General features: G+C 40.5%; 2 protein-coding genes across 4 annotated transcripts in view; one reads left to right on the forward strand and one right to left on the reverse strand.

Moving 5' to 3' along the window:
- On the forward strand, nucleotides 1–5,118 carry LOC1278527 (DNA-directed RNA polymerase III subunit RPC1). 2 transcript variants are annotated; one of them, XM_061652582.1, is made up of 8 exons: nucleotides 1–270; nucleotides 344–1,307; nucleotides 1,377–1,583; nucleotides 1,648–2,911; nucleotides 3,034–3,469; nucleotides 3,622–4,149; nucleotides 4,204–4,726; nucleotides 4,814–5,118. In XM_061652582.1, exons 1-8 carry the CDS (start codon nucleotides 227–229, stop codon nucleotides 5,000–5,002), a joined length of 4,155 nt encoding a protein of 1,384 aa, XP_061508566.1. In that variant the 5' UTR covers nucleotides 1–226; the 3' UTR covers nucleotides 5,003–5,118. The 2 variants fall into 2 exon arrangements, with proteins under 2 accessions (XP_061508566.1, XP_318130.4); XM_318130.5 differs by having other exon boundaries at nucleotides 3–270; nucleotides 4,219–4,726.
- The window catches only part of LOC1278526 (CXXC-type zinc finger protein 1), a 17,159-nt gene continuing 9,427 nt past the window's right edge, over nucleotides 5,105–12,836 (reverse strand). Inside the window, exons 1-4 of one of the 2 annotated variants that reach the window (XM_318129.5) lie at nucleotides 6,839–6,996; nucleotides 6,634–6,755; nucleotides 5,493–6,560; nucleotides 5,105–5,426 (exon numbers count right to left, since the gene is read on the reverse strand). In XM_318129.5, coding sequence (XP_318129.5) covers nucleotides 5,204–5,426; nucleotides 5,493–6,560; nucleotides 6,634–6,755; nucleotides 6,839–6,871 — 1,446 coding nt within the window. In that variant the 5' untranslated portion in view covers nucleotides 6,872–6,996 and the 3' untranslated portion in view covers nucleotides 5,105–5,203. Of the gene's footprint in view, nucleotides 5,427–5,492; nucleotides 6,561–6,633; nucleotides 6,756–6,838; nucleotides 6,997–12,836 lie in introns of those variants that run through there. The other variant, XM_061652586.1, reaches the window with a different exon arrangement.

Consider the following 12,836-nt stretch of genomic DNA (forward strand, 5'->3'; position numbering starts at 1 on the left):
TATTCCGCCGTACGACGAAATCGCACGTCCGACGTTATCTGTTAAATTCCATATAAAATTTTGACAGACCTTGCGATAAAATCGCATCCGATGGAGCACAGACACGGGCCTCACTCCCCACATGTTTTTCGATGTTGTGCGGTTAATTTACAAGCTCTGCCATTATTCAAAAACAAAAAGATACAGAAAACAATTCTTGGATTGTTCCGTTCTTCGATAGTTCAGAATGCCTAAAGAACAGTTCCGTGAAGCGGATGTGATAAAAAAAATGTAAGCATTCTTTGAATGTAATACCTAATCGAACTGTTCCTCATTATTCTCATTATTTTCATTCTTCCAATAGTTCCCACGTATCGTTCAATATCGACAGTCCCCAGCAGATTCAACAGGAGGCACACATTCATGTCGTAGCAAAGAATCTCTATAACCAAAATGCAGACCGAACTCCAGTGGCGTATGGAGTATTAGACAGACGTATGGGAGTGAGCCAAAAAGACGCCACTTGCGAAACATGCAAAAAAGGATTAAATGACTGTGTGGGACACTTTGGGTACATCGATCTGGCGTTACCAGTATTTCACGTTGGACACTTTCGAGCCACAATTACAATCCTCCAATCAATATGTAAAGTATGTTCGCGAGTGATGTTGAAAGAAGAAGAAAAGAAAAATTTCAGCACTCGGTTGGTAAATCCCAACTTGTCATACCTTGCGAAGAAATCTATCCATAGCCAAGTTTTAAAAAAGGCAAAAAAAAATACCAAATGTCCCTATTGCAACAGTCTTAACGGCCCTGTGAAAAAAGGCCCGGGTCTAATGAAAATAGTGCATGAACCGTTTCGGGGAAAGAAACCATCTGATCCACTGGTCACACATGCGCTACATGAGATGCAAGCCGCAGTTGAATCGAATCGTGAGCTTGCCCAAACCGTCGTGGGACCATCTTCGTTGTCCAAGGAACTGAATGCGGTAGAAGTTTTGGATCTTTTCAGAAACATACCAAAGAGCGATGTCCCACTGCTTGGTATGACATCTACGTACTCCAACCCAGCCGATCTAATTGTGACGCGAGTGTTCGTACCGCCGGTGTGCATTAGACCTTCCGTAGTGTCAGAAGTAAAAGCAGGCACTACTGAAGACGATTTAACTATGAAACAGAGCGAGATATTACTCATCAGTGACGTCATTACAAAGCATATGATGACTAATGGTAAAATAGAACTTATTCAAGAAGATTGGGACTACTTGCAACTTCATTGTGCACTGTATTTCAACAGTGAGCTCTCCGGCATTCCACTTTCGCTTATGGTAGGTTAGGAACTAAAGCCCATATACTTCGTACATCCTGCAGAGCATTCATGGTTTAATTCTTTCTAGCCGAAGAAACCTACGCGTGGAATTGTCCAACGGTTGAAAGGTAAACAAGGCCGGTTTCGGGGTAATCTGTCTGGAAAACGAGTTGATTTTTCAGCACGTACCGTTATTTCACCTGATCCTAATTTGATGATCCACCAAGTGGGCGTACCGGACCGTGTGGCAAAAATTCTAACCTTTCCCGAGAAAGTGAATTCGGCCAACATAACGGTATGTATGATACTTATTTAATTTTACTACTTAATACTTAATTTTTTATGTGTTGTTTTACCAGCGAATGCGACAACTAATCCGCAACGGCACGGAAAAACATCCGGGAGCAAACTATGTTCAACAAAAAGGTAGTGCGTTTAAAAAATACTTAGCGTATGGCAATCGCGACAAAGTGGCACAGGACCTGAAGTGCGGTGATATTGTAGAACGACACCTTATTGACGGCGATGTTGTCCTGTTTAATCGTCAACCGAGCCTGCACAAATTAAGCATTATGTGTCACGTGGCAAAGGTTCAACCGCAACGAACGTTTCGCTTCAATGAATGTGCCTGCACTCCGTATAATGCTGATTTTGATGGTGATGAAATGAATCTGCACCTACCCCAAACTGAAGAGGCTCGCGCTGAAGCGCTTGTACTGATGGGCAACAAATCTAATTTGGTGACTCCACGCAACGGAGAGCTGCTGATCGCGGCAACGCAAGATTTCATCACTGGTGGATATCTACTGACACAGAAAGATCAATTCCTCACGCTTGAACAGGTCATGCAGTTAGCCGCCTGCATGTTATCCGGGCCAGACTCAAACATGGTGATTGATTTGCCAAGACCAGCTATTCTTAAACCACGAAAATTATGGACCGGGAAACAAATATTCAGTCTCATCCTCAAACCAAATAGTCAGTCCTGTGTAAACGCGAACCTGTATACCAAAGGACGCAACTACACTAGAGACAACGATATGTGTGTAAAGGATTCTTGGGTTATAATACGAAACTCGCAATTGTTGTGTGGTGCAATGGACAAAGGTACACTTGGTTCGGGTACAAAAAATTGTATATTCTATGTAATTTTGCGTGATTTTGGCGAAGAATATGCCATTAAATCGATGTGGCGCTTAGCACGGATGGCATCGTACTTTATGATGAACCATGGGTTTTCATTTGGTATCGGCGACGTAACACCGAGTCGGAAGCTGCTTGAGGAAAAACAAAAGCTTTTAGAAAATGGATATCGAAAATGTGATGAATATATTGCAGAAATGAAGAAGGGAACGTTGCAGTGTCAGCCGGGTTGCACGGCAGAGCAAACTCTCGAAGCGGTTATGCTAAAGGAACTGTCTAGTATCCGCGAGCTTGCAGCAAAGGCTTGCTTCAGAGAGCTACATCCGACAAACAGTGCACTCATCATGGCGCAATCGGGCTCGAAGGGATCGAACATAAATATCTCTCAAATGATTGCCTGTGTTGGACAACAAGCCATCAACGGCAAAAGAGTACCGAACGGATTCGAGGACCGAGCGTTGCCTCATTTTGAAAAGTTTTGTAAGTATTGCAAAGTAGCATGGAACCACCAAATAGGGAAACTGTATTATTCTAACATTACTGTAATAATTGTACTGCTGTGTAATGTTTTCATTTTTTTTTTCGTTTAATATTTTCCATAGCCAAAATTCCTGCTGCTCGTGGTTTCGTACAGAACAGCTTTTATTCCGGTTTAACACCAACGGAATTCTTTTTTCATACCATGGCTGGCCGAGAGGGTCTGGTTGATACTGCAGTGAAAACAGCCGAAACGGGTTACTTGCAGCGACGTTTGGTAAAGTGCCTTGAAGATTTAGTAGTACAATATGACGGAACAGTACGGAACGCTATTGGGGAGGTAGTCGAATTTTCATACGGTGCTGATGGCTTGGATCCGGTTTACATGGAAGTGAAGAACAAACCGGTGGATATTGAAAGACAGTTTATGCATGTGCGAAACATGCTTCCATGCCGCGATGAGATTCCTTTACGAGGGGAGGAAGTGCTAAGCGAAGGAGAACGCATTCTATCCACACCACAATTTTCTAACTGCCGTCAAGATTTTCGTAAGGAATGTTTGTAAGTATTTACCTTATGACTATGGTTGAGCTACTATGGGACTGTGGGTGGTGAATACATACTATGGTACTATATAGAAACATACTATGGTAAGTAATATGACGTCTTATCGTATCACACTTTTTGTTTCGTCGTATGACGTGGTGTTGTAGAGATTTTCTGGAAAAATTCGGCAGACGTTTGTGTACACTGCAACGGCTTTATCGTAACGGTCCAAGGGTAACGACGGAAGTTCAGCGGACCACAGCTGGTCAATTGGAAGAATTCTTGTTGCAAGTACGAAATAAATACAACAAGGCCGTAACCGAACCAGGAACAGCCGTAGGTGCATTGGCGGCTCAAAGTATAGGTGAGCCCGGTACGCAAATGACACTGAAAACGTTCCATTTTGCTGGAGTTGCATCAATGAACATCACGCAGGGAGTGCCTCGTATTGTCGAGATTATTAACGCTACTAAAGCCATTTCTACACCAATAATAACAGCGGAGATCGAAAACAACACCAACATGGAGTTCGCTCGCAAAGTAAAGGCTCGTATTGAAAAAACGACACTGGGAGAAATTTCGTCTTATATAGAGGAGGTGTATAAAATGAATGAGTGTTTTCTTCTCATTAAGCTCGACCTTGGTCGCATTAGAGTGCTGGGCTTGGAAGTTAATGCTGACACCATACGCTACTCGTAAGTATGCCTATACTGTTGTTTATTTAAAGGTACTAAACAAAGCTAATTAAGCATAATTGTTCCCAGAATTTGCACATCAAAACTAAAGCTGAAGCAAGAGAATGTGGAAGTATATGGACCATCACTCATTATCATTCGGCCTGACAGCAGCAAGCACAGCCACAGCTTGAATGCGGAACTGCAACGGCTCATCACAGCAATACCAAACGTAGTGGTTGCCGGATTACCGCAAGTATCTCGCGCAGTTATAGCCGTCGATGATTCCCGCGGCACGCCCAAGTATCGATTATGCGTGGAAGGATGTGGGTTACGTGATGTAATGGGCACATACGGAGTGATCGGAAACAGAACTAAGAGTAACAACATTTTGGAGGTGTACCAAACGCTAGGTATTGAAGCAGCGCGGACTACCATTATGACTGAAATTACTGAAGTAATGGAGGGGCATGGTATGAGCGTAGATCATCGACACATCATGCTACTCTCTGGCCAGATGACATCGAGGGGTGAAGTGCTTGGAATCACCCGTCACGGTCTTGCGAAAATGCGCGAGTCCGTGTTTAACCTTGCATCGGTAAGTAACATAAATTGTGATACTTTTACATAATTGTTTTTTAGAGCGTGAGTTAATACTTAACTAAATTCACTCAATGTTCTATAGTTTGAAAAAACAGCGGATCATTTGTTTGATGCTGCGTACTATGGCCAAACGGATTCAGTGGATGGCGTTTCGGAGCGTATCATATTGGGAATGCCTGCATCAATTGGGACCGGATTATTCAAACTAATTCATAATCACAGCAACACACAACTTGAGTCGATTAGTTGTCCTATTTTTAATGTGGTGTAACCTTAACCATAACTCCTGATAAGAGTATCATTTGTGGTGCCGTGCCATCTAACACAGATAGCATCCCGGAGCGTACGCACGGATAATAAAGAGATCACTTGATCAACCTAACTGAACACACGTGTTTTATTGAGTACCACACGCATCACAAAAATTATAATAAGATAAACTTAACCTTTTTCTAATATAGTATTTAAAAAGCTAAAATTTACCAGCACATAACTTTTCCATGATTTCATGATTGTACGTTGAGTGCAGCATTAGTCCCAGCACTCCGGCTCGTGATGCCATTGCCTGACGAATTAGACGTTCCTGTTCGACGAGTTCGTCCATTTTTAACCACTGTCGTACTCGTTCAAGATCAATTTCTGCACGTCGTATTTTTTCCCATACATAATGTTTGAAGCAAGATTTCTTTGGTGCTCTGTAAGAAAATAAAATGAAAATTTGAGCGAAGCTGTTTTTGTTTCTGTTAATCTTAACATTCTACCGGCAAAATTCTCCTGTTAATTCAAATACATTGCGTACTAAAGGGCAACCACAGACGTCCGTATCATTAATTTTTGGGTCCTTGCAGTGTTCTGGGCATAACACTCGTAAACGTTTGCAGTATGTCTTGCTAGCCGGATTGTAGAAATCACAGAACATTGAATTGCCGTCAATTCGTGTCTTGAAAATGCTGCCAAAGCTTGCCTGACTCTCGTATTTGTTGAAACATTTTTCCATATGCCGAATTGCAGTTTTGGAATGAATCTCATGACCACACGTTATGCAGTACATTGACATTTCATCCTCCAAATCAGCATTTTCCAATGCATTTGGATCCAACGTGCACCTCTTTGCACGTTCAACCAGCAGGTCCAACTCAGCATGTCGTTTATCCAGTTCTGCCAAAGTAGCTCTAACTATCGCTTGCTTCATGCGAATTGATTCAAGTGCCTTCTTGTTTTGTTCTTCGCCAACAGCTGGGCTAAGAGACCACTCTTGAATACGTTGAGGTAAAACCTGATAGATTCGGCTCGTTGCTAACTTCATGCCACATTCATCCGAACAGTACTTTGATTGAGGTCGGGCGGTCATAATACACCCGGGACCGTAGCATTGTCGTTCGCCTTCCAATGCAGGGTTACAAAAAACTTCTGGAGTAACGGACCGTTTTCGCTTTTTGTTTCTTCCTCCCGCTTTTAAAGCTGCTCGGTCCTTCTTCCGGGTACTTGAGTTGCTGCAAAAACGCATATCGCAACGCTGCTTTCGGCCGTTCTTAGTGAGACCCAAACAACCTTCACAGTTACCACAATTTTCGGCAAGGCAACCGTCGCAGCTACCGCAACGCTTCTCAGATGAACCACCAATGGGAGTTTCCTTCTTTTTCTTTTTAGGTTTTTTTTCCTCCGGAAGCGGGATTGGACCAGGCGCTGGGACCAAGCGGAAAACGGTCTGTAACGAAGGGTCTTCTTCTTTGCATCGCTGACAGTAGTAATGTTTGATATGCTTGGCTTCCTTTTCTGACACATTAATACAATCTCCATGGTACCATTCTTCGCATGCATCGCAACAACTAAAACGTAAAGGAACAAGAGCATATATTACTGTATTAAACAACGCAAACCGTTTCGGACATTTATCCATACATCATGAATCGCGAAGAATCGGAAGATCTACACAAGCAGTAAGCTTGTCCATCTTGTTTGTAAATAGTGGCAATTTTGCTTTTCCTTTCAGGCAAGTCGAATTCCTTAGCTATTTCCTCTTTCTGTAAGTAACAAGCGAATTCCATATAAACCCATTTAATGTGAGTAATTACTTAAGAGCCAAAGGGAGAAACTTATAACATACGGATTTTTTCTTTCTTTTCTTTTGTTCACTCATAGTGTGTTTATTAGATTTTTAATGTGGTTTAGTTACGCTGAGCGCAATACACGAATGGACTATTAATGTAGATTCACTCGATTTGACAGCTAGTTAGGGAATGGTCTGCGCAAGGTGAATTAAAATTATCAAGGCCTCGCTACACGACCCCAAGGTGGATTAAAAATATCAGGTGGTGGAATCTAGAGCATTTTGACAACTCGTCACTTGACGTAACAAAGTGGGTATAGGCAAGGTGTATGGATATTAGGAGGTGAAGTGCTTCAGAGCAAATTGACATTTCACGACTTGACATAACAATACTGGGAGCTCCGGTATTAAAATCGTGAAGGGCTGGAGAGGGGTATAGAAATTTGTATGCAATTTGACATAACAATACTCATTGAGGGGGCGTCCATAAATTACGTAACGCTCAAAGGGGGGGGGGGGGGGTTCCCTGTAGCGTTACGGTTTGTTACATAGGGGAGAGGGGGGTTCACATTCTGTTACGTAACGTAATACAATCCTATCACTGGTCACTGACAAATGATCGCCCACCTGGGTAAGTTTTGCACTTTTATTTCTTTATATCTTTTGATAGGGAATACGAACTTGACATTTATCAAATACCAAAACAGAGGTTTGACAGAAAACTGCCATGAAAAAATCCACCGTGTAATACAGGTTTAAGAGCCGTGTGTCCCAGGTAAAGACTGTAGTTTTCAATCTTACCGTCAACAAAATTCAAACAGTTACATGTCATTCTACGCTAAACGCATCGACCTGTATATTATTGTTGGTAAACAACAGTCGTGCGGTGCTGTCAATCAGGATTAGTTGGATAATTCGGCTGCCTCGATCATCCGGACCACCCGGATGATCGAGAAAGCGAGTTCGTAACGTTACGAGACAGGGAACGATTAAGCGGTAGTAGCGAAGAAACAGGCAAATGAAGCGCAGCAAATGCCATGTGGAATGAAGAAGATGCCAATGTAATCGAAGCAGATAGTGTTCCCATCATAAACATTACTGAACAATTGAAGCCAATCTGGCAAGATGTCTAAAAAAATGCTCAACATATATATTATGCGTTTCTTTAATTATAAATTTTTTATTTAACTTTCCTTTCATTAATTAAACATTAATTAAAACAACTCTGCATACTTTATAAAAGCAATCAAATAAAAAAATATAAACCCATATTTTTTTGTATTTGTTGATGCAAAACCAAATTAAGGGGGGGGTGTTCGATCATGCGTTACGTAATTTTGGAAGGGGGGTCTCCTCCAACGTTACGTTTTGTTACAATAGGGGGGAGGGGGTCGAAAAATCCCAATTTCAGCGTTACGTAATTTATGGACGGCCCCTGATGGCGCCCGGAAAACGGGCTAATAATTCACCTTCTTAATAAACACACCTTAGGTATAGGGACTAGGTGGGCTTATAGGTTTGGCGGAAAGGCCATATTGGACGAACGAATGACAGGAGGGGATTCGATTGTGATACGTAGTTTTTCACCCACACTACTACACATCAACCAAAACAGCCATTGGAATTCACACGCATACATCAACAAATGATCGAATCCCCTCCTGTCATTTCGTTTTCATTTTTCTACAGCACGGCTGTCAAATTGTTCGGGATAAGCCTACCTCAAGGTGGATTTAAAAATATCAGGTGGTGGACTTTAGTGCATTTTGACAATTCGTCACTTGACGTAAGGATTCAAACTTTGTTTACATTTATTAAATTTGTTCAAATAATTTATCTACCCCATTTTTTCGATTAAATATTCTTTAAAAATATATTTTGGACTTAGCAAGTTCTTATTAAACATTAGAACATGGATTAAAGTGTGTTATTTTGTTTTATTCCGTGAATTTATTCTATAATTCTTTGTTTTTTCGACATTTTTGATGATAAAAATTAAGAAATCATTTTTTTTTTCAATTTTTACATTAATTCCTCATTATCTACGAGCCGCATGGAAAATTTACTTGAGATTAGAACTCATGCTAGCATGATTTTAAATTTCGTGCATAAACAAATCATCAAATCTTTTGTTAATATATTACGTTTTTTCGATAAAATCAATAGACACACTAAAATGCACATAATAACAAAGAAATCTGTTATATTTGCTAAGCTTTGTGTGCGGAAACCAATGGTTAACGGTTCTAAAATGACGTAAAGTCCCTCAACTATGGCGACCCCCCAAAGGCCTTAATCCACCACCTGATATTTTTAATCCACCTTGGCCTACCTGTATAATGAACCCACTTTGTGACGTAAGGTCGGCAGGATTAAAACGTTGTTTACATACAGGCGTCCCCCGAGTTAGATACTCATGAATTATCAATGAGTTTTAAATTTAATAGCGATTGCCGATCTTTTTTTATGATTGTTAAAAAATTGTTGCTTTTCTAATAACCCGTCAAACATTGCGAGGGTTGTGAATGATATCATCTGCTCGAAATCTTATGGTATTTTAAATAATCTTTGATTTTTATTCATGGATTATTTTTTTGCGGTAGTATTTCTCGAAAAGATCACTATTTAAAATTTTTAAAATAAAATAACAAAATTCAGGTGTTTAGTATGCTACAATTTGCACTGTTATACCTGCACTTAGGGTGCTAGAATTATAACTGCTAAATTTAGGAGTGAAAAAAATTACCAAGGCTCTCAAGCTCTTTAATGCGAGGGCTCTGGAGCGGTGAACTTGTATGGCGTGCGAGCCCTCGCGCGCCCTCGCAAATCGCTGTCAGTTGCATGGCGGGAATCATGTAAAAATAAGCAATAATAAGACACACTAATAAGCAGACAATCTATTAATTTGCTCATCCACGGCGGTTAAAACAGTCGTTCAAAAATGCTGCTTGGGTTTGTGATAAACAGGCGTTACGCGTAATACGGACGTCTCACGAGGCGTAAACTCAAAAAGTTTACGCTTGATTTGTATGGGAGAGCGTAAACTTCCTGTCAAAAGATTTCAGGGTTGTATGCAAGGTGGAATGTATAATGAGGTGTAGTTATAGCGCTTTTGGCGATCCCCCCCCTGGGCTCCGATTTTGACAGATGGTTTTCCGCTTGTATCAAGGATAATGTATTTAGAAGGTTGATTTTTATCGCTTTTGCTGGGCGACATTATGGGGGACATCTGTCACTCTCTGCATACAAATTTCAATACCCCGCACCATCCCTCCCCGATTTTTATACCGGAGCCCACGGAAGAGAAATGTCAAGTCGAGAAATGTCATTTTGCTCTGAACAACTTCACCTTGTCATTTATAACACCTTGGCTTGTATATGTATTGATGGATTGTTTACGTTTTTACATGGTCAATATTTGGTGGAGATCAATTTGGGTGAATATTTTAGTTTATTAGAACACAGTCCGTAATTTAAAATGGATTTTTTTCTTCGAGAACTTGAAGCGTTCGCCAAAAGCGGAAAACTAACTGTCAGTTTTCTTCGTCGATTCTTCTTCCACCTAGCTGTCAAAACGGGCTTATAACTTGACCTGATATCTTTACGGTCCTTGGTTGTATGGCTGAAACACAGTTTACGCCAAAGTTTACGCTTCGTGTGACGTGCGTATAACGCTAGCGTAACCGTATTAATACACGATGCGCAATCTCAGATTGCGCATATATTCGTTTTATCAAAACATAAGTCATTTCGCGTAGCCAACCCTGAGCTATAAACGTCATTTCCATACATTTTCAGATTGCGCCAAGATTGCGCATAAATTTTCAAGATTATATGTCCGAGATATATAAAGTTTTTTTGACAGATAAATATATCAAACCGACCCGTTTGACAGATAAATATATGCGCAATCTGAGATTGCGCATCGTCTATTGCTACGGTAACGTAGAGGGCTGGGTAAAAGTAAGACGGCGCTCTGGGACCAATCGAACGAAACAAACAAACACGGCTCTGTTCGATAGGTGCTCTGTCAGCTGTTCGATGTTTTAGCCAGCGGTCTAATGTTGTTGCGCGCAACATTGTTGCTCGGAAACATATCGCTGAGGTGGTCTATGAATGTTGCTGGCAACATTTCACTTTGACATTGTTTAGCGTCAAAAATTAACCAATTAACAGCTCAGAGTTTATTTTTTATTATTCACTGGTTGAATAAAGTTTTGAAAAATAAAATATACACCAAAAAATGTATTATAAATGATTAAAATCCAAATTTAGCGGATGTTAACAAAATACACACAGCTGCTGTGTCATTTCATACACCCGTTTACCATGACCAAGGTAAATACAAAATGTTGCCAGACAAAAATCAAATTGGTTTGATTTTGGCCGGCAACAAAGTTGCGCTAGCTGTCAAAATCCATACATTTTCCCAGCAACAATGTTGCACGCAACAAGATTAGACCAGTGCCTTAGCAACACATACGTAGTACACATTGGTGTCCTCATCGACGGCATTATTTTGATCCAAAAATGGATTTTAATTAGTTCAGATTTGGTTTAGCTTACAATGAGAAATATTTTGAGTGCTTTTTAAAGTATTTCAGTGCAAATAACGAAGATTCTAAGATTGTTTGTGCATTAGGTAAGTCGTTAGAAAGCTTGTTTGGGGAAATGTTTTCATCCATGCTGTCAAAAAGTGACGTTCAACTTTTGCTATAAAAAACAGGCTATGAGACCACCTGATCTTCATACACTTTGCATTTTCATAGTTTCTATGAATATCCATCTGCACGGGGGGGAAGCTTCAACAAATAATTTACTAGTTATTCATATCAATATTGACATGAAAATCATTCAAATTTAATATTGAAAAATTTAACCAAATGTCCATGCATTAAGTACACGTAAGGCCGTAAGCAAATACACGACGCGCGTTTCCGCGCCTGCGCTAAGTGTTATTTTGTTTTGTTCTACATGTTACTTAATGTTAGTACTACCTGCAGTATCATTGATTGGTTTTTGTATTATTGTTTTGTGAATGTAAAACACGGGTGAAGTAACTCGGTCGACAGCATCTCTGCGTTGTCGAAAGCAGTGTTGTAGCGCGTGGCCACGGGGGTGGAAAAATGTTGAAAAAATTTTCAACTTTGTCAAAATTGCTTGTCAACTGCAAAAAAGAGCTTTTCTCGTGGCCGCACCAAAAACATACACAAGAGCGACAAAAAGCTCCAACATCTGAATATCATCGATATTTTGTTTAAGAAGCACGAAATAGGTACATAAATCAATTATAATGATGCATTTTAGCATTAATATCATAGCAATGGGTCATAACTGCGCCAAATAGCTGTTTGTTTACGCTTTTTCACGAACGTCAATTTTGTCAACTTTTGTCAACTTTTGTCAACTTTATTTCCTGGCAGCTCCAGGTTACAAAATTTTGACAAAAGCTCAAAAAAGTGACAAAAGCTCACATTTTGAAAAATTTGTCAGCATTTTGTCACTCCCATGGCCTTTCGCTTTTGGACGTTCCGGTCTGAACCTAGTTAAAAAGTTCCGTTCTTTATGTAGACCCGCCATGCAATTGACAGCGATTTGCGAGGGCGCGAGGGCTCGCACGCCATACAAGTTCACCGCCCCAGAGCCCTCGCATTAAAGAGCTTGCGAGCCTTGGTAGTTTTTTCACACCTCCCGCCATGCAATTGACAGCGATTTGCGAGGGCGCGCGAGGGCTCGCACGCCATACAAGTTCACCGCCCCAGAGCCCTCGCATTAAAGAGCTTGCGAGCCTTGGTAGTTTTTTCACACCTAGTTTTAGCAGTTATAATTATAGCACCTCGAGAGCAGGTATAACAGTGCTATTTGTAGTATACTAAACACCTGAATTTGACATTTTAGTTTTCAAAAATCCACAAAAATTTAAATAGTGATCTTTTCGCCAAATACTACCGCACAAAATATAATTCTTGAATAAAAATCAACGATTTTTTAAAATACCATAAGATTTCGAGTACATGAAATCTTTCGCAACCCTCGCATTGTTTGACGGGGACCT

Source organism: Anopheles gambiae, chromosome 2 (assembly GCF_943734735.2).
Source record: "Anopheles gambiae chromosome 2, idAnoGambNW_F1_1, whole genome shotgun sequence".
NCBI classification, from domain to species: domain Eukaryota; kingdom Metazoa; phylum Arthropoda; class Insecta; order Diptera; family Culicidae; genus Anopheles; species Anopheles gambiae.